General features: G+C 39.0%; 2 protein-coding genes across 21 annotated transcripts in view; one reads left to right on the top strand and one right to left on the bottom strand.

Moving 5' to 3' along the window:
* subdued (anoctamin 1) overlaps window positions 1-18167 on the bottom strand; it is a 56119-nt gene extending 37952 nt beyond the window's left edge. For 3 of the 20 annotated variants that reach the window (XM_067088659.1, XM_067088661.1, XM_067088664.1), the window contains exons 1-4: window positions 18029-18167; window positions 8086-8184; window positions 2572-2700; window positions 676-866 (exon numbers count right to left, since the gene is read on the bottom strand). In XM_067088659.1, the coding sequence (XP_066944760.1) occupies window positions 676-866; window positions 2572-2700; window positions 8086-8184; window positions 18029-18034 (425 nt within the window). In that variant the 5' untranslated portion in view covers window positions 18035-18167. Of the gene's footprint in view, window positions 1-675; window positions 867-2571; window positions 2701-8085; window positions 8185-15128; window positions 15284-18028 lie in introns of those variants that run through there. The other 17 variants (XM_067088657.1, XM_067088662.1, XM_067088665.1 and 14 more) reach the window with 8 other exon arrangements.
* Window positions 18146-21737, top strand: part of LOC136829776 (protein FAM177B) — a 38450-nt gene continuing 34858 nt past the window's right edge. The window contains exon 1 of the mRNA XM_067088681.1: window positions 18146-18278. Within this exon, the coding sequence (XP_066944782.1) occupies window positions 18267-18278 (12 nt within the window). The 5' untranslated portion in view covers window positions 18146-18266. The remainder of the gene's footprint in view (window positions 18279-21737) is intronic.

Genomic DNA, 21737 nt, shown 5'->3' with positions numbered 1-21737 from the left:
CCACACTTGTAGGAAATGTTCAAGTTTCTAACTTAAAGAAAATGTTCAGTTTCCAAGATAGTACAGACATCACCCTACAGGCAGTCTGTGGTTACTGGCAGTTTGGTTTAACAAGGCTTGTCTAGCGACGAAAACCGGCAATTTTCGGCGCCAAAAATAGCCATTTTCCGCTTACCGGCGCCGATAATTGGGTATTGGTGCCGATACATCCCTAACTGAGGTGCCAATATGCCCCAAAAATCGGCAATTTTCGGTTATCACACCATCAGAACGGGAACCCCGCCGATAATCCGGGGACCGGCTGTACTTACAAACGAGTTACGTTTCAGATGGCTGTTTGTATGCTGAATTATTTGTAAGTTGGTTACTTTACTCTTCATGGCTATTTAAGTACAGTATGATATACTGTAAAATCAATACAATACTGTACTTTTTTTCATCATAAAACACAATACACTGTACATGCAATACCGTATATATAGAATAGTCATGTAAAACAAAATTTGAAATTACAGGTGGCAAAGGGTAGCACTACAAGCACAATTTTAATTTGCGATCCTGTTTGTTCGTATCTCTGAATGCCTGCAAGTTGAATGTTCTGAAGTAGGGTGGTGTCTGTACACCGAATCACGCTAAACAATAAATATTCCTCATTCCAGTTCAACAGGAACTCACCTTAGGGGTACACCTTCCACTTGATCGACTTCCAGGTGAAGGCCTTCCTTGCAGAGGTTGTCTTCGAAAGTCTCTCTGCGGTCTTCATTCTCTGCGGTGTTGGGGGCATCGGGTTCCGTCTCACGCGAGACCAAAACGTAATCGATGCTCGAGACTCCATCTTTGAAGAATAGATCTGGCTGAGGCCTGACCTGCAACAAAAATACAAGTACAGTAATCCTTTTCAGCAACTTTCACAGCAAACATACGCAACAAAAATGCAGTATTTTGAACTAGAAGAAAAATAACATTCATTATTCATTTAGGCTACTTCCATTATATTTTTTGTATCAAAATTTACAGTCAGGTAACTATAGTTTTCATTCAATACTGCTGCTAGGTCTCTATATCTTCCAAGCATTCCTTTCTTCAATTCACAACGAATTATAATCATCTGTTTGGGACAATACTCTCTACTTTAAGTAATGTTCACCTAATTCTACCATTTAACTCGAATGATGAGTTAGCTAACTCAGCCATATGCTGAAATCCTCTTAAATAGTTCAGTATACACCACTCTCAGCCAAGCTAAGTGGCCTCATTCTACTGACGCTACGTTGGAATTCAATGAGTCCATCCATATTTTCCATTAACACCCCTCTTTATACTTCTGGTCATCCTGCCTGCTACTTCTACTACCTCCTGCAACATAACTCAACAGTGTAACAGCTAAGGTATTCTGAAAGTTCTAGGCTAGCTGGCATATCCGTAGAACAGAATAGAGTATTCTGAAAGTTCTGGGACCTTTGGTCATTCAGTGCTGAAAGGAAACTGACATTAAAAAGGTTTGAAAGGTGTAACAGGAGGAAAACCTCTCAGTTGCACTACGAATCAGGAGTGGGTGGAAAGTAAGATGGGAAAAATAGAATAAGAACTGAGGTATAGTAAAAGGAACGAGAGGGGTTGCAGCTAGGGGACAAAGGGACGCTGCAAAGAACCCTAAGCAATGCACTGGCGTAGGAACCCTGCGTCTTGTTTTGATGTTGCCTATTTCTCAGCCATACATAAATACTAGACTTCGTACAACAGCATGTGATATTGTTAAATTTCCAGTCTTGTGGTCTGTGTCACTTTGGAAAGCAAGGCTGTCAAGAAGTTCGGAAAGAAGTCCCCCCAAAACTTTTTTTTTTGTTGCTGCCAAATTCTTGCTATTTTGCCCATTTTCATATCCTTGCTATACAGAGAAAATAAATAAAAAAATAAAAAAGAAATAATATAACCAATTTTAAACTTCATTTCCCAGAAACTGAAGTAAGGGAGAGGAAAACAAAAACTTTCGTTAAGTTTTAACTTTTCTCTGAGCACAAATATAATGGGGCCTTCTTCAACAGTCAAATGCCACTTCTCAATCAATTCAAACCAGTTTATACAATTTCTGACATATGAAATCCCTAAATATTAACCTGAACCCAAGTGTCTTTTTACTATCTATGTGACAGATGGCATTCACGGCTAGAATAGAATATGGAATTTACACCAAAAGCCAAGCACTGGGACCTATAAGGTCATTCAGCACTGAAGGGAAAATTGAGAGAAAGGTTGCAGAGGTGTAACAGGAGGAAAACCTCGCAGTTGCACCATGAAATAATTGTTAGAAGAGGGTGGAGAGTAAGACGGGAGAGAGAGAATATGAATGGAGGTACAGTAAAAGGAATGAAAGGGGTTGCAGATAGGGGCCGAAGGCACGCTGAAAAGATCCTTAAGTAATGCCTACAGTGCACCGAGCATGAGGCCCATGGACGGCATTCCCCAAGAAGCATTCGTGGCTAGTTAATCTCCATAACCTGAGACCGGACGGTGAAGAAGCACCTTGCCTAACACGGCTAAAAACACCGACGTGATAAACTGTCGTCTTACCTTCTGCGTATTATTTGGCGGTTCTCCATTCAAGTCATCAAGAACTATGTCGTTGTGGTCCCGCAGCAAATCGGCATCCATATCTGACATGTCTTCTGGGTCATGTAGGTCATGAGCAGAATAGTAGACCTTGAAGGGAGGAAATCAACAAACGCATTAGTCTCTTAAGAGCGCAGCTCGGTCATAAAAATACTGTACTGGACTCAATTGTGAAAACGAAAATATCACAGCAGACCCTCCTATTAACGTGAATTCTGACTGATGGAAGACCCTCCTTAAATTAACATGGATTCTGGCTGATGAAAGACACAAAGGTATGAACATATCTGGTTACAGTACTCATTTTTGTCTGAATTAATTTGTTAACTTTTTGCATGGCTATCATCTATATAGACAACATTAACTTTCAGAAATTCACCCAACCGACACTCACAACTATTTAAAAAGTTGCTAGCATATTAACTATGCAAACACACAAATCAAAGTACTTTTCTATACTAACACAATCTACTTTCAAAGCACAAAACACTGACCTTTCATCAAAAGAGGTACATATACGCAAGGCTTTATTTACAACACATCTGTTTCAAATCTGGAACAAGATCACTAGACTAGTGCCCACTTCGTAAGGTGACTTTCTACATGGAGACAGTGGGACTGTTTAAACCAAATGGGATATGATGATTACTCTACTAACATGAAGTGTTCATTCATCAACAGAATTGTCTTAGTTCCTACAATGTGCCTTGTGTATGAAAATACTTTACAGACTCTACCATGTCAAATACATGGTACTGATCTGGTGCAAGCACACCAACTGACCCCCATCCCCAAAGAAATAATTAAAATTTGAAAAATTAACCAAATATTCATTACATATCTTGAAATGTCCCTTTATCATGAAATATATTATTCTGCTTTAATACACTTTCAACTTATTTGCTTATATGATGCACTAGTGTGAAACTAACATAATTCATGAAATTTGTATTGATCAGTAATCTACAATGAACAAAGGACTTAAAAATACATAAGAATTTTCTAGGTAAAATCTGAAACACTCTCTTGCATGGAATAATTTCCACTGAGCAAACACGACTCCAAATTACCATTGATAATTTGGAAAGTATTTATTTATTATCCCTTATCAAACTGCAATGGCAGAAATCTAACAATATCACTGGAGGGTCTGCTGAACGATGACAATTTAAGAGCCCTTTCTAGCATGCTGTTTACAGTCCAAACACCTTAACCACTAAGATTCATTATTTTATAAACAAACATCAGCAACTGAAGAAGACCTCTGGTTTGACATCGACACAAAACTAACCCAATTCTAAAACGAACGTAACGACAGAGATTAAAAATAGTTGGGTAATGTCTGGGCAAGGAGGAGGGTGACTAAAATATGAACTAAAACTATTGCGTACTTAATCTTACACAGGATAGACTTCAAAAGAAATAGTAATGCATTCCTGTAACAAAAGAAAAGCTAGCTACGGACTTAATACGAGAAGTGACCCAAAGCTGTACAAGATGCAGTTCATGAACGTTGCTTGGAGAACTCATTGCTAAATCATAAATTTGGTTCTTACAGTTCTGGTAGTCTGATCCACTACATCTCAGGGAAGGGGCATTTCTTCCACCAGTACAAACTTCTCTGAAATTCCAGTGCTAACAGATCAACCAAAAGATTAAAGGTACGTGGCTGCCGAAATAACCTTTTCAACCAAATCACCCATGAAAGGGGGGGCCATTTACTGCCACCGTTAAAACCCAAACTGACAATGAGTGCCATACATCAGACACACAGGCAAAACACATCCTGGTGATTTCAATTCAGAAATGAACAAGTATCGTGTAGAGTATAGTGCTGCACTGTAAAAGTCTGTGAAGATGATATACGTGAAAGCTTTCTTAGAATGTACCTAGATACACTTCCCTCTGGATGAAGAAAGAACTCACATTAGAGGAAGTGTACGAATGAAATTTGTTCAAATACAAATAAGTCTTGACATCCTTTACAATAAGGTCCTTTTCGTCAACATCCATCTACTGCCAACCATTACTGGCTTCAGCATGGTGGCAGCAGGTGGATTCTCTCTTAACTACCGAAAGCTCTTTGAGACCAACAATTAACAGCTATAGGGGCTTCAATTACGCATCTGCAATAGTTTCTACTTTTGTTCGAACACTTGAGAGATCACTAATCTTTAATGTAACCAATATAGCTACTGGGCTGTGTGCAGACAAGGTTTAAAAAGAGTAGTGTGTGTGTACTTGTAGTACATTGGTGCTAGACTTTCTCCGAACTAGTCAGAGATGTCTCGAAATTGACAATCTATTATAATCTTTGATCCTTGAGAATGTAGTAGACTTCAAAATAATGTCACAATTTCAAAGCCAGTAAGGGAATAAGTGAATACAAGGCTACAATAAAGAGATACTTCACCTATCTACGAGGCAAGGACAAGCAAGCTCAATGGGATATCTGCCTGTACTGCATTAGGCTGTGGTATGTACTACAAATGTAGGACCTGAATCACTTTATCCTTCAATAGAATAAAGTAGAATATAGAATTTAAGCCAAAAGCCCTGGGACATATGAGGTCATTCAGCGCTGAAAATGAAACTGACAGTAAGAAGGTCTGCAAGGTGTAGGGCTAACAGGAAGAAAGCCTTACAGTTGGCCGATGGGACCCTGCAAAGAGCCTTAAGTAATGCCTACAGTGCACCAAGTGAGGTGCACTGACAGCACTACCCCTCTACAGGGCTTTTCCCCATACTAATGGCCTCAATATATCCTTCCAGGCTTTGCTCGAGTCTACAGGTAATTATCACCAGTCCAGCTAAAGAGAGTTCCACACCATATCGGGGACAAAACAGGCGTCTCACTATTCATATGTTGAGATTTCTGGACAAGGAAAAAAGCAGATTAGGCTAGACCCTCTACATACAAGTTCCTTCCTTTAAGCAATACAGGCACCGCCTAAAAATCTATACAGAACTACCAATTTCATTACTTCCTACTTAAAACAATCTTCTTGTAAATGTCTACTTCCAGAAGCACTTACGACCTCCTGTGGGCCGAAATGAAAATTACTGGCTAGCTGAAATGCAAAGGACGACTGATGCATCAAATTACGTCACTTATGATACAGAAGACAGGACCTACAGCTAAACCTGGAATACCATCACTGGCCTTTATCCATCCGGTGAGCAAGTTTAAATCAAGGTGAATAACCTCTCATATACTTTCCTTTCACAATCAGGCCGACGAATGCGCCCAAGTTGAGACACTTAATTCCAAAAACTACGTCAATGCCAATGGTAAAACAGCACCCTCCGGCATTTAATGCACAGAGTTCCCTGTATGGATGATACTCGTACCATTTTCACTGTGTACAATGTGCAGCACATTGTACTCAGCACTACAGTACAGGTTCTTTAGTGCTTCGATACGGCTCCAGCTTTCAAGTTTTCAGCTTTTTACTCTTCTTCTGTTCCCACTTATTTCTTCATACTTACCTGTTCAACTTCCCTTGGTCCACTTCTACCTTTCATTTACTGAATATAGAATTTGGGCGGAAGGCCAAGCATCGGGACCTATGAGGTCATTCAGCGCTGAAAGAAAATTGACAATAAAAGGCTTGAAAGGTGTGACAGAAGAAAAACCTCAAAGCAGTTGCACTACGGATCAATTGTTAGGAGAGGGTGGAAAGTAAGATGGAAGAAAGAGAATGTGAAAGGAGGTACAGTAAAAGAAACGAAAGGGGTTGCAGCTAGGGACCGAAGGCACGCTGCAGAGAACCTCATGTAACGCCTACAGAGCACCGCACGAGGTGCAATGACGGCACTACTCTGCTACAGGGACCTTTCGTTTATGACAAAAATCCCGGGAAGGCCCCCATTCCAAGGTGTAAAGGTGTAACTCAGTGACCTCATTCAACATTCACAGTGACAATATAAAACGATAATTTTCACAGGGTGCAATGCAAGGAAAAACTGATGCGTACGGCTACATAAAACGAAGCGTGTCTAGCCTAGTTCCTGAGAGTGGGATGAAAAACAAATGTGGGGGTAGTTAATCATGCAACACAGCCTATGATTTACTACGGTCCCTGGAAATAAGGCAGCTATATGATCTGACAGTCTCTCTATTTCCTACTCACTCTCACAGTGGCGTTTTCTTGTAACTGCGAACGTCAGGCACAAGAACACTTCAATCTTTGTGTGTGTATATATTTGTTGACTAACACAGGGATGGGCAATAGAAAACAGGGGATTATAAACCTCTACATTCTACATTTCATAGGCTTGCAGATCCACCTGTGGAAAGGATCTGATGTGATGTCTCTTTCATAGTAAGAGCTAAAACTTTGTATCAACAGCAGTAGACTACTTTTTTTCTAAATACTGCATGGTACTTACATTCTTACCTTAATCCAGTACAATAATCTGTCAAGAATTGCGTGGATTAACTCTTACATACTCAGTGAAAACAAACCAATTGGATTGAAAATATACTGTGATAAGTTCTTTAAGGTACACGGTATGTTTTGGTTTGTTAAAAATTAATTTCTCAGTGTAAGTTCATTACACCTGGGTTTCATAGTCATCAAAATACACTGAAACAATGCATTTCCATTTTCCAAGTCATTTACCATCCTGAGTCCATCTCTTCTGTCCTTTCGTCCCGTAAGTTAAAATCCTAAATGAATTGCTGTCTCATTTAATGAGTTGTCCTTGTGATGTTAGCACCTCGACTAAGGGGTTACTAGTGCGCCACATTCTACCACGGTTTCCCTTGTTGTGTTTGACTAAAAATATCATCATGCTGTAATTGTCTAGTCAAAGTCTTAAGTATTGGAAAGGTATCAGCCACTATGATTGTACTTGCATAGCTATCTAATGTCACTTCAAATCCCAGCCCAAATGTGTCCAAATTTTAAGGGCTTTTATTAGAGAAATTATTATACATAAACAAACCCTACAAAAAAAAAAAAAAACCCTGTAGAAAGCAAGTGTCATAACACCTAATAATATTATATAATTTCAATAAATACCTGTTCTCTGGAAAAATAAATGACTGCTACCCTCTAAGTCCTTCAAAACTCTCTCGAGTGCATTTACTCACTGCGGGATTCAAAATAAATACACCAATATTTGTATGAGCTTCGTCAGAATTTTCAGATCCCTGGAGAAACCAAACACTGTGCTGTCACCTTCCTTACAGTACTGGAAACCCGACTTGTTAAGAATTTGGCCGTATAATCTGCGGGGCTAGTACCTCGAATCTTTGTACTGATATGTAACTTTCTCAAAAGCGTACACATCAAAACGGAATTTCTGATGGCTCAACTTCAAGACATCACAGCAGAGTCCCTTGCAAAGGGCTGAAATATGTACACAAAATTCAACCAAGATATGTGAAAAAGTAAGGAAAAAAATCAAGGAAAAAACTTACACAACTGCCCGTACCTGGCTAACCGTTACTGTTTTTCAATAACTTACAGAGGTATAGGAGGTTGGGGAGGCTAGATGCCGAGACGTTCGGTGACTCTGGAGAGGGGTGGAGTATTCGGAGTCCCCCCCACTAGTGGACATTACAACCTAGGGACCATCACACAGGTTAGTGTGCACTCACGGACAGCACTTCAAAAACTTGAGGAAGTAAAAGAGAATTAAGACGCCGCTCATGTGGCATCAGGGCAAATGTTCTACGCATTACGCACTGTTAATGATGAGGTACAGAAAGTCATTTCAAATCAAATAAAAAAAAACAATCTACAAGACTAAGCAATTCAGTACACAACGCCAAAAAATCTCTTGAATTCATTTTAATAAGCAAAATTACCTCAGGCACAAAGTGGTAAAATTCAATTGTGATTCTACGTCTAAGTAAATGACAGATAGTTTCCACTGTACAGTACACTAATTCAAAGAATAAAAAAAAACTTGTAGAAGGAACCAATGAACACTAAGCCACACTATTAAGAGATCAACTACTGAAGCTGCTAAAAGATCACAATACTACTTCTAATCCAAAGCTAAGAAAAATTTGGTTGTAAAATAATTTCAGTGTTTTGAAGCATCGACATTAAAATTGTTATGGAGAAACAATTCTCTGTAGTGTAAAAGTCTTATCACTGTCTCACTAGAGTTATCCTGCTATTTTAACAGACAGACTACTACAATGTTATGAAGAAAGCACTTAATTCCTCACAGGTGAGCCCCATCCCTTGAGTGGGTGGTTTAAATATCAAATTACACCATCCCTCTTAATCTATTACAGTAACAGTAGTTAAGATTCATCCCAAACAATGCCTCTTGATAACATTTTTCCCTCGTGGGAAAAGGCACAGTGAGGAGGAGGAGGAGGAGGAGGAGGAGGAGGAGGAGGAGGAGGAGGAGGAGGAGGAGGAGGAGGAGGAGGAGGAGGAGGAGGAGGAGGAGGAGGAGGAGGAGGAGGAGGAGGAGGAGGAGGAGGAGGAGGAGGAGGAGGAGGAGGAGGAGGAGGAGGAGGAGGAGGAGGAGGAGGAGGTATCTAAACTGGAGGGGGGGATGGAAGATCTGAAATCTTAATACCTACCACCCCAGGGAAATCTGGTAGTGAGGGTAATGAGGTTCATGGAAGAGATGACGACATTGCAAGTTTAATGATAATGAGAAGGGGAGAAGGAGGGTATTAAAAAGCACGGAAATTAGGGAATAGGAGAGCAATCACACACTACCCCTTGTTGATGCTAGTACAGTATTTCGGCACAATGGAACTTCAGACAACCGTGGAGTTCTCTAACAGTAATCTGGATAAAGCCCCTGAGAAAGAGGATGTTTAAAAGACTGTACTTACCGATCATGAGAAGTAACTAGCCCTATCACAACTGTACTCAAAATATGAGTTCATTAACCTTTCGGCATCTGACTGCCCTGGATGTGAGGGGGACGTGGAAAAGAAAGTGGTAATGAGACGCATGAAAAAATTACAGTAAAGCGTAATACAAATAATGGATGATAATAAACGAGGAAACAAGTATAGAAAGATTAACTGACGTAACAAATGAGGAATAAAACAATGATAGGCAATAGGTCATGAGATGGATGTCTACTCTCACCTGAGGGACAGTTGTCACCTGTTCGGAATCAATATACAAGTGCTTTCTTTTTGCATAAATCATTTCATAGTCTGTCTCTTGAAATACCAAAGGAATACACTCTAATAAGACACTGGGTTGTACTTTATTTTCTTGAACACTTACAACTCTTTTACAAAAGCTTTAACCGCAGTCCAAAGCATTTAAAGGCCACTTATATTAACAAATTAGGCAATCGGCAACTGTCTACCAAGCTACCAATAAACAAGCTTGGTGTAAATGCTTTCTTACTGAGCAGTCAGACATGAGTTCCTTTTCAAAATATGTTATGTATCATCTAATTTATTTTTCCTTCTTATTTTTCTTGTTATTTTACTATAGTTGAAAAGAGGAGTGATACAAAGTTCAAAATCTGGTAAAGAATTTAGAGGTCATGGCTTTAGGTGGTAGCCTCCATACAGCCTACTGAAATGGACTCAAAAAATGTCTTAAATGCACATCTGAAATCTGAAAAAAAAAAAGGATGGTTTGACATAAAAAAAATATCCAAAATAAATTATGTGTAAGAAGATGAAAGGCATAGTGTCCCTCTTATTGACAAACATTACCAATAAATGCAACCAATGACCTCATTTGTAATATCAACTGGCCTCTATCCCTTGGACAGCAACTCAAGCTCTGTAAAACAACCGTTTGTATCTGCGAAAGACCGTCGCCAGAAGCGACGGTTCCAAGTGTGGTAGATTTTTAGATAAGCGATCAATATGCAGGTGACCCCAGCACTTGACGAAGCAATACTAAACCGAAGCAGATTTAATTCTGTACAGCGATTAATAGTGTTAAAAGAGTACAACAGTTTTAAACACGTGAAGCCTCTACGACCATGCGCGCCCGTTAATCGTCTCAGTCGCCTCCAATATTCTTGACGAGATGGTATTAGCGTATTTACAGCTGTACCGAAGGTCAAAATTCCTCCTGGTACTGTACACTTCACAGAATTTATATACATACAGGAAGATACTGAAATGCATATCGTATGCTATATAAATAGATTAGAGATCATAAATTTGGTAGTTTGGTAGTTGTAGGAGCATCAATTCCCTTTTCAATATTGGTGGGTACAAATTACCTAACCGGCTGCATATGAAATTGTTTCAAATAGATCACATTCTTAAAGATTAAGAAATACACAACCTATGTAAGGACTCCTATTCAACAGAGATAGAAATTGCTCAGTTGTTAATGTGACACTGATCTGCAATTCAGACGAGTGAGAAGGCCCCTACGATTGACGTGATACGAATTCAAACAGCTGACCCTAAATGGAAACTACTCCTGCACTATATCACTCAATGAACATATCAATCAATTCAATGACTATAAGAAAATATATATTTAAATGCAATTGCTAAGTGTCTCAAATAAGAAGGAATTCTGGAAAAACTACAATTTTTTCAAAAAGTTCCCTAACAGCTACATAAACCACATCCAACAAATGATTTGCCTTGTAGTGGCTACAGCAAAACGAATCAAAATGAACAAGCCGCCACTAGGATAAAGAAAATTACTGTTCCGAGACTGTTCCAATGATCAAAATTTTGTAAGTTCCAGCTGCATAAAACGTTAAGCGTAAAGCAGATTAAGTCTGTGTTCTTACAAAACAATTTCTGTATTTCACAGGTTCTTTCTTCTATTCTTCAACTTATGATAGTTCACCCAGTCATCCCATATTCAAATGGGTCCTGATGCTGAGCTGGAAGAAAGCGGGGTAGAAAGGTACTAGTCATCCTGCTTCAAAAATCATGTAGTCTAGTGTTTATGTATTTCTCCTAGACATGTCCCCAGCACCATTCAGTGGTAGGGGTCTGATTCTTCAGTGCATTGAGATGAAAGGATAGTCCCTCTCATGCTCAATAAAGGGAGCCAGAATAGCTCTAATTTACAAGTGGCAGGCGCAAATATCCAAATATTCACGACCACAGAAAGTAAAGAATGCCAATTGACCTTCTATTTAGAAGCATGTTTCGAGAACATTGCAGGCAAGGGCTTATTGGGAACTTGACAGCAAATCATGGGTGGTCTGATTTCAAAAGACAGTTTAGCTCTCATTTCATTCATGGAATGGGTGAATTCACGATTATATGTTAGCTGGCATCATAACTGCAACGGTTATTGACACTGCTTGGCACTGAAGTAAAGTGATTACTGTTCCCGGGATTTAAGCTTATCTCGATGACATCATTGCACCGGGATTTAGATATATCTCTGAGATATCTAATGCCCTGCTAACATTACAGTAAACAAATTTAGCATATAATGCGCTTGTAAGTCATTAAAACTTTTTATATACTGATTAGATAACTCTTTCATATATAACATCTCAAAATGTAAGATCCTTTTATGACTTTTATTATTAACTATGTATTTACGGTTAAAAGTGAAAAAGTAAAAAAATAGGATGACTAAAAAAAAAAATTATACAACACTGACTTATGAAAACTGTCCTGGGGCTACGTTTAATGCTGACGCTAAAACTTTAAATGCTTCTTTGACCAAGTTGTTGGGAACCCAAGTTAGTCTGAGGTTAGAGATAGTTTTTCACCACAATCCTCACTACCTCCACCTTGGAAAATTTGTATCTAATTCTTTTTCTTAATTGCCATCACCATATAAACTGCACAATCAAGCTTTTCTGTACATTTCTTAATTCCCATCACCATATATGCTAAGTTTCCCAAAGCATACACGTTGTAAAGTCACAGAGCTTAACTTCGGCAATCAGAGAGGTCCTTTTTTACCATTCTAATTACTATCAACTGATACTGGCCTACCTCCAGGACAACTCTTAAAGATTTTAGCCTCAGGCAAACAATCTTAGTACTGAATAAAACTATAACAAGAATACCTTAAAAAAAACTCCTTGACAAATCTGCAGCAATCTTAGTCCAGGGGGTATTTAGACGATACAATATGCCAATTTCCATAGCTAGCCTATAAAGCGAATATGATTTCAAATAGATAAAAACAATCCCTATCCAATTTTCCTATAGAATTGTGTGTACCTAGGATATGATTGTGAAGGAAATTACTTTTTGTCATATTTTACCACCTTATAAATCTCCTGAGGCAATTACTACAGTATTTTCATTTCATTTTTGAAGTTTTTCCCTTTCTGCTTAACTGCTATTTGGCAACAGTGTCAAGCCCTGCCTATTCTGGATTCGCAGATTCATCTATTCGTGGATTTCTCTATGGAACATATATAGACATTATTCGCGGACGATTTGCCTATTCGTGGTATTTTTTGTAGAGAGATATTCACACATTACTGTATTTTCATATAATTTTCGTGACTAAATGCACTTCTCGTGATAAAACTAATAAAATACAGACGGCTAGGAAAGTTGAGATGGCAGAACTGAGCTAACATTTTATTTCACTCTTCATTTAACAGAAATGCCTTTTAGAAGTTTGATATGCTTGTCAGTATCCACTAAAGAAAATGGACAAGAGGAAGCATCACGAAATATGTTTCCCACGTTTCTGCAACCTTAGCGTCTTAAGTTGTAAAGCAACTTGTAGTCTACGTCGCAAAATTAATTTGTTTAAAGGAAAAACTTTTATTTCAAAAGGAAAGTCTGGGGTTCATAGAACTGCAACTTTGCTCCATAAATTTTCTAGTGATCTGAGTCGAGACCAAACATTGGGGCTGACTGCTGACTAAGTCATTCAAAACCATCATAGCTTCGATATTTACTAATAATGTCTTATTTATTTTACTATTGTCTAAAACTGTCTGACTAATATTACTCAAAATTGTTAGGCTAGGCTATAAGTAAGACTTTTGTTTATTTCCGACAAAATTAAAAACTTTACATGTTTAAAGATAATCGTCGTAAACAAAGAATGTTTACCAACATTTTCCATGTGTTACGAACTATTTTGATCACTGCGTCTATTGCAAAGAAAGATAATTTGCACAGATACGTCCTAACCTACCACTGGGTCTGAGATTTACCTGGGGGGGAGGGGGGGTTTAACACTTCAATATCTATTTCTTTTCAACATAGGCGGTGCTTCAGGAAAGTTTTCCATACTGATACAATAAAAAGATAAAACAATACAGCTACCAGAATAAGAAAAGTAATCGTAGCCTCTTCGTGCAACGATAACTTTCGAAATGGTTTTGTGTAGCAGCCTCGCGTCATCCGAAAGATTTGAACACAGGCGAGGATTTTAATGGATTAAAAGAATAAATCAAATATTTTCAAAATTACTCATATAATAAATATGGCGAACTAGTCTGACGTATAGTCTGAAGTAACATAATAACTTTACCACGTGAATTTTAGACGGTACAGAGTAGATAACAAAAAAACAACTGTCATCGTACTGCAGTGCTTTCTCGCTTCTAACTGTCATCCTGTCCCTTTAAATCCAATGTCAAAATTGCCCAATAACGTTCGGTGATGAAAGAAATACGATAACTCACAGAAATACAAAATAAGTTTAGGAACCCTAGCGTACTATCGCGACAGCAATCTCCTGGACAAAACATACAAAATCATCGATAGGGACGGCCTACAATGAAGAACAAATACAGCCTACAATCAAGAACAAAAACAATCTTGACAAGCCTAGCCTACTTCGGATACTCTGAAGGAAACAATATGCTAGGTCAGGTTATTCTTAGGTCGGCGTTTTTCTTCGCACGACCCAAAGGGAAGACGACTAGCCTAGCCTTGGACTGTTCGTTCTAGAGCGACCTTGTCTACCAGTGAGGTCAAAAGAATAGACATTATCTTTTACTGTAATAGGGTTATATAGTGTCTGATTGACCTGACCTGACCTGCCGGGTCATTTGGGGGTGAGAATTTCGAGGTCACAGCGACAGACGGAAATTTACAAGATTCAGGCCTACCTCAATGTTACACACAGAGAGAGAGAGAGAGAGAGAGAGAGAGAGAGAGAGAGAGAGAGAGAGAGAGAGAGAGACCGTCTGTCATTGACATTTAAGTAAAATTTCAAATACGAGTTAAAAAAAAAAGACCGGATCTAGGCGGCCTAGAGAGAGAGAGAGAGAGAGAGAGAGAGAGAGAGAGAGAGAGAGAGAGAGAGAGAGAGAGAGATTTACTGCCTGTCACAGACGTTTACGTAAAATTTCATACGAGTAAAAAAAAAGACCGGACATAGACCTGCGTAAGTATCGAGAGAGAGAGAGAGAGAGAGAGAGAGAGAGAGAGAGAGAGAGAGAGAGAGAGAGAGAGAGAGAAAGGAAAGCATTATTCGCCTAACCCGCCACGCCTCCTCCAAACCCAAAAATGTGTTAGGCACAACTAAGCAACTGCCAAGGAATTGGGGGGGGGGCCTCGTTGGCCCCACATCGCCCAATCACAATCCTCCATGCACGGATTAGTCTCCACTGGATTAATTTCACACCGAGGACGTCAAGCATGGGCCTACCTACAGTTGAGGGGAGCGAGCGACTCGATTCGAAGGAGAATTTCCACGCCGCACGGCCTTGGCGGATTACAGAACCCAGAGGAGGACGGCTACAGAGGACGTCATTCACTCACGGTTTCCAAGACCCTACTGACTCACTCAGACTCCCAAGAAGAAGAAGAGGCGGAGGAGGTGGCGGCGGCGGAGAAGGAGAAGAAGAAGAAGAAGAATCTCTGAAGACTTTACGTCCGGACAGGGTTATTTGTCTGGTTATCGTCGTTCATTTACAGTCAAAGCAAAATATGAAATAACTTCTCTCTTACTGACTCAGAGTCAGACTCCCAAGAAGAGGAGGAGGAGGAGGCGGCGGCGGAGAAGACGAAAAAACTCTCGAGACTTTACGTCCGTACAGTCTCCTCTGGGGGGCCAGGGTTATTTACCCGCTCATCACCGTTCATTTACAATCAAAGCAAAATACAAAAGAACTTCTTTTCTCTCACCGCCTCACTCAGACTCCCAGAAAGAGGAAGAGGAGGAGGAGGTATTGAGAAGAAACTCTCGAGGCTTACGTCCGGACAATCTTCTTTGTGGGTCAAATCATCATAGTTTGACGGGACATATATGCTGCTTGTCATAATTAATTGCCAATCAAAGCAAAATCAAATAAATTACTCCTTTTCTCTTACTGACCCACTGAGAGACAACCAAGAAGGCAGAAAAAGAAGAGGAGGCGGCGGCGACAGAGAAGGAATAGTAGTAGCTCTCGAGACTTGACGTCTGGACAATATGTAGTACCTCCTTTGGGGCCCCATGATGTCACCGGGTCATCATCGAAGCATCATAGTCCACCGGAACATATTTCGGGTTATCATCATTGCTTAACAATTAAATCAAAATGAAAAATTACGCATTTTCTTCTGAACTGACTTGTAAGGGAAGCTATATAGTACCCTGAGAGTAGCCTCCGTGAACCCCAGTTTTGTTGTTTGTTTTGCCGAGCATAACAACTATTGTGTCACGGTTATTTTGGTACTCCTTGATAATATTGTCGTCGTGTCGGTATCGACATGTCTCTGTGTCACATATTTTAGAGGATTTGGTCATAATTGACCTTTTTCATTAGAGAATGTCGGGTTCTTTTTCTCTTTTTTAGCTACATCCGGTCAGCCAGATTCACGCTGCAACTTCTGCCAGATGTTTTTGTGGCACAGTTGAATGGCATCGCGACGTCAGACGAGACCAAATCATACCATGCATTTCACTTTTAGATTTTAGAAGCAATGTACATCATCGTTTCGTCCCCCCAGAGGAAAAACGGTGCGCCGTATTTCTTCATAACCGTCACATGACCTCTGAACTTTAAAGAACGCTTCTCGATATTAAACTCTCAATCCGACTGGCACATGTCAGGATGCCACTCCCTCCGAAAACGATTTGAGTTGATTTTTTAGATCGAAGTTTAAGCGCATATATACGTTATTCTTTATCGTAATGACATGAAAACAATCGAGTAACCCAAGCAGATATTTTCCATCGAAATATATCCTTACTTATGAGATTTAACCGGTTGGGACATAAGACGTTTCTTTGCATTAATGACAAAGAGTGGCATACCAGTCAAGTCCACTGATTCTTGTCGACGGGGGAAATCTTACGCAAACGTGAAATTATAACCACAGATCTCTTGCATATGAAGAAAACACTGACGATTCTATATAAATTACTTATTTTTAAAGCCGATTTATCATTTTTATCATTACCGTATCAGGGAAAGTCAGTTATCAAATACTTTCTTGCAAGGACGAGCTTTTACTGACCAGCCATAGGCCTAGTAATCTAGATGTTCCCCTGGGCAATAGTCATTAGTTTATGAATGGACGGATGAATGAATGAATGGCTATTGTATCTGGAATTAGTGGTTCCGGTGTGCGCGAAAACCAAATCCCAAACCCACGGACACCAGAACATTCAAGACAGGATGAAAAGTACTTACTTTATATACTTTTACATAAAGCCTCAGAAATAACTGTGTGTGTGAAGAGGCGAGGTGGGGGGAGGACGGGGGGCGGGGGATCATTTCCTGATTCTGGAAAACTCAACAGAGGAATGGCGTAATTGTTAGTTATATTAGTATCTGCTCAGAATTGTTGACAGGAAAAGCCCTATATTGAAAGGCGAGTTGGTTCATTGGCTAATTATTACGTGTCACCAGCGAGACTGGAATCGATTCCAGAGGCGTGAAAACTTTTATGGGCTCGTTCCCTGAGATTTCATGGGCTCTTATTGACTAAGCAGTGAATTATGTACTTGTGGTTGGTTAACTGTGGTGAGAAGCAGCCGGTATCTAAGATGAATGGGGCTCATCGTGAAAAAAGACTTACTGACAAGTAGGCCGACACCCCCTGAAGGAGACATTAGGTGAAAAAAATGGGAATACTTCATAAATACTTAACTGACAGGCAGGCTCCTACTGAATACGAGCCTTTATGTGAAAGAGCAAAGGAAGAATAAATGTATAAAACAGTGCATAACTGGTAACAAATAATAGATAAGTAAATGAATTAGTAAACAACTTTCCACCAGACTGCGCACAAATTAGAGACGTTAAGAGTCAGTTTTTTTACCTCCATGGCTAGAAAACACACAGGACTTGGTATATTAAAGAACTTTTATCATAAGCGGCTTGAATTGTGCAAGATGGCGTCGGCACCTAAGGAATAATACCATCTTTATTGCTGCACTGAAAGAAGTGTGTCGTATGAACTTAGCCTCTTTATTCATCGGTTAGCATCGGAGCCATGACGTGACTGCAGACCTGCTTAATGCGGTGGAAGGCTTCTTTCTGGCCCTGACTGGTAAGGTGGCAGAATTTAATTAAAGTGCTAATTCTGTGTAAAGTGATAAGAAAAAAACTAACTTACACCCATAGTGCTCGTAGCTCAAGTTACTCCTCAGATCTTGGCTTGCTGTTGTGTAGACCCAGATTTGTCCGAAAGTCTTGCTTAAATCTGAAGTGGGAAAATAACCTTGCTTTACCACGCTAATGTCAGCTTAGCTAAGCATTAGGAGGGTAACTTCCGGCCAACGCTGACATTGTAGTGTTCCCAGCTCCTTATCGAGTGACAAGACCATTGTGAATAACCAGGCAGATTTTCACAAATGGACGAACAAGTAAGTTGCTCGTTAATTGACTGTTTTTAAATAGCCTCTTCTAAGTATATTAAACTTTTTTATCTAAGCTTGGTAGGAATTTTATTGTATAACTACGTTATTGCTCATCCGATCGTCAGGTATGCAGCGTGGACATTTAATGGGCCGGCGATGACGTCATCGATCGTTGACGCATTTCCCAGATACGAGTTTTCTGAATCCATGGATCCTGGGTGTTTTATTTTCGGGTACCTGTCGCTGGAAAAAGACATAAATTACAAAATTTATTCAAGCATTTCTGTAGTAATGAATATACTTAATTTGAAATTGCGTTTTCGGAAGTGTATAATTCGTTAATGTAACTGCAAACGCCTCACTTAAAAGAAACGAAATTATAGGCCTACGAATATTGAAGAGAATAGAACAATAGTGTTATAGACTACTTGACTGTACTATTAATGATGGCGTTGGGTTATTACAGTATTACAGCATCGATGATATGGTATGAAGAATATTTATGGATAGTCTTGAGAAAAATTTACTATTATATTAAACCTCCACATCGGTTGACTTATATTTCCAAGGCCTAGACTATAGTTATTTGCAGCTTGCAAGTGAATTGCTTTCTGAATTTTATTTTATTTTTTCCTTTCCATCTGTTCTCTTCGGTTTCCTTTCACTTAACTGTCCAACTCCTTCCAAGTTTACCTTCTTCCATTTTCAATCCTCATTGAGACGAGTTTCATCAGGCGATCTTTATGAGTCTAGCAATATGACAAAAACAGGGTGATCTAGCTACGCTACTTAATAATAATAATAATAATAATAATAATAATAATAATAATAATAATAATAATAATAATAATAATAATAATAATAATAATGATAAATAGATTAAATAATTGGAAAATATCAGACAAGGAACGGAGAAACATTTAAAGAAATGATCGTTCCGAGTTTCCCCCAATGTTGCGCTCCGCCTTTCCAAGAAAGACGCCATCTGTAGTTAACGGTGGAAAATCCAAAGGAAGTAAAGCTGACAAGCTCTTGGGAGAGAGAGAGAGAGAGAGAGAGAGAGAGAGAGAGAGAGAGAGAGAGAGAGAGAGAGAGAGAGAGAGAGATAACAGAATCTCACCGAAAAATTGGAAATTCGTTTCCTTGGCTTTAGTACCCGGCTGCCTGACCAATAATCTGTTTACTAAAAAAAAAAATGCGACGTTCGTTAAGTTACTTAAAATGCAGCTTTATATTTACTTATAACACATCTTTAAGGCTTTTTACTTCGTCAGAATACCCGTAGACAGGCGTTGTTTGAATAAAAAGCAGTTCCTAACTGATTGATAATCCCCTAATTGGCTGACTATAGGCCTAGACATTAGGTCTAACAAATCCCATTTGTATTTTGTTAAAATACATAGAATACATTGTACTTTTGTAATAAACGACATTATAAACATGTAGTTCTATTTATTATGATTCTCCAATGTTTGTCGTTAAGATTCAAGTTTGTTCAAACCTTGACAGACCAGCAAGGACATACGTTGCCCTATCTGCATTTGCGTGACGTTACCAGTGCATTTCCTATGTCTATTCAAGCAAACTTCCCCCCTTTTGGCGTCAGTGCCCTTTGCAGGACGACGCCAGATCACTTGCTAAGACCCAGTCAACCAACCTCCTGCGGGTGTTGATGTTAATGAAGATATCGTATCTAATATTCCCGAAGAGCAGCGCCGCCCCCCTCCCTCATTTTTCCCTCCCTAATATCTCCCACTGATGTGAATTGTAAATGAGAGAGATATCGGATTCAAGAGGTGCATCGGCCAGGGGACAGTTTATTTCGAGGGACCCTCCAGCCGTAATTTGCATACGAACTCTCTGTCTGGCTGTCAATTCACTTACTAGAGTTTGTTACTTTACGTTGCCTATGCTACTTAAATGTTCCGGAGGGGAAATGATTACATTTAATTCTTAAATATATGACAGACGGTATTTGGTGGAGGAATAAAAGGCAGTTTTTTTTAATGATTCCCAGTATTTGACTCATGAATTACGTATCAGGTTGTTAGTCAGCTCTTGTGGATAGCACGCCCAGCCGAATAACGCCCGCGTCAGAAGTAAATGCCGATAGACAGACAGTCCCTTGCGTGCATCGTACTAGACCAGTCTGTCTGTCACAGACACGACACATTCCCTAAAATAGCTCCGCTGGACACGAAGCTCAGGTATAAAAGAGAAAGTGTCGTCTCATATTTACTCATATGATACGACACTTTTTATCATGGAAACAGCCTGGAAATAGTTTTAATTTGATAAAATATAATATATCGGTCACCTAAAGTACAAATATATGTCCACAACTTGAACTAATCGAGTGTTTGTTTGAGCTGGGAATGTGTCACGTCTAATCAAAATATGACATTTAGAAACATGACTTAAAACTAAGAAGAAGAAGAAGAATCAAAATACATTAAAAGCATGAAATGCTGCGACCATCAAACAGCTAGTACCATTAGCACCACCACTTGTACTAACATTACTAATACAAATGTCTGGTACACTGGTATTCACTACCACTAGTGAGTGGTAATTATTCCGAGAATAAAAAACACTCAACGGTTTACGTGGTTTAGAAAATATTTCTGAAGGTTCAATTTAATGACGCTCTCAAGGTTGAACGTTCGTAACCTAGTTCGCCTCAGTATACTGCAGATATCTTAAGGAATTACCGATTGAATTACAAAGCTAAAATAAGACTAATTACTTTAAGAAAGACATAATTCGGTATGTTCTTGCGAGATATATTTAATTTTAATGTCATATTTTTATGCTAGTGTTTTTATTGTTATTTTTATAAGTACAATAGTACTATAATACTAGAGAAAGATTTAATATAAAGAGTATTGTCTTATACACAAATATTATATATATATATATATATATATATATATATATATATATATATATATATATATATATATATATATATATATATATATATAAACAATACCGGACGGACGTGACTCATATATCCTTCGAATGGGAAGCCCAGTTAAGATAGCGTTGCTTTATCTTAGGAAGGCTCCTTTTGATAGTCAAGTGCTTCGTATCTAAAGCTTATTATACTGATTGTTTTCATCAAGCGTTGATGAATTTGGGTACATGTTAAAAAGATTACGAAGAATATATCTGGCTCGTCCTTCCTAGCAGACGTTCGAAATCGGAGATTTTACAAAGCAAACCGACTCTTGCTTTAAAAAACTATCCTTACGTCTTAGTACCATTCAGTCATTTGTTGGTTTGGCTACGACAAAAAGCAAGCTTTACATACGATTTTAATCAGTAATGATTCAACCTGAAAAATAAAATCAGCAACACTTAGTTGAGAAAACAATCTTTTATTTTAGACGTATCATGAGACCTTGATCGTCTCTTACCGCACCGGTGCGAGTAGCCGAATGCGGTCACGCGAATCTTGGCGCC

This window comes from Macrobrachium rosenbergii, chromosome 45 (genome assembly GCF_040412425.1).
Source record: "Macrobrachium rosenbergii isolate ZJJX-2024 chromosome 45, ASM4041242v1, whole genome shotgun sequence".
Classification (NCBI taxonomy): Eukaryota; Metazoa; Arthropoda; class Malacostraca; order Decapoda; family Palaemonidae; genus Macrobrachium; species Macrobrachium rosenbergii.
The sequence above is the reverse complement of the archived record's forward strand: the minus strand, read 5'-3'. Positions and strand labels throughout refer to the sequence as shown.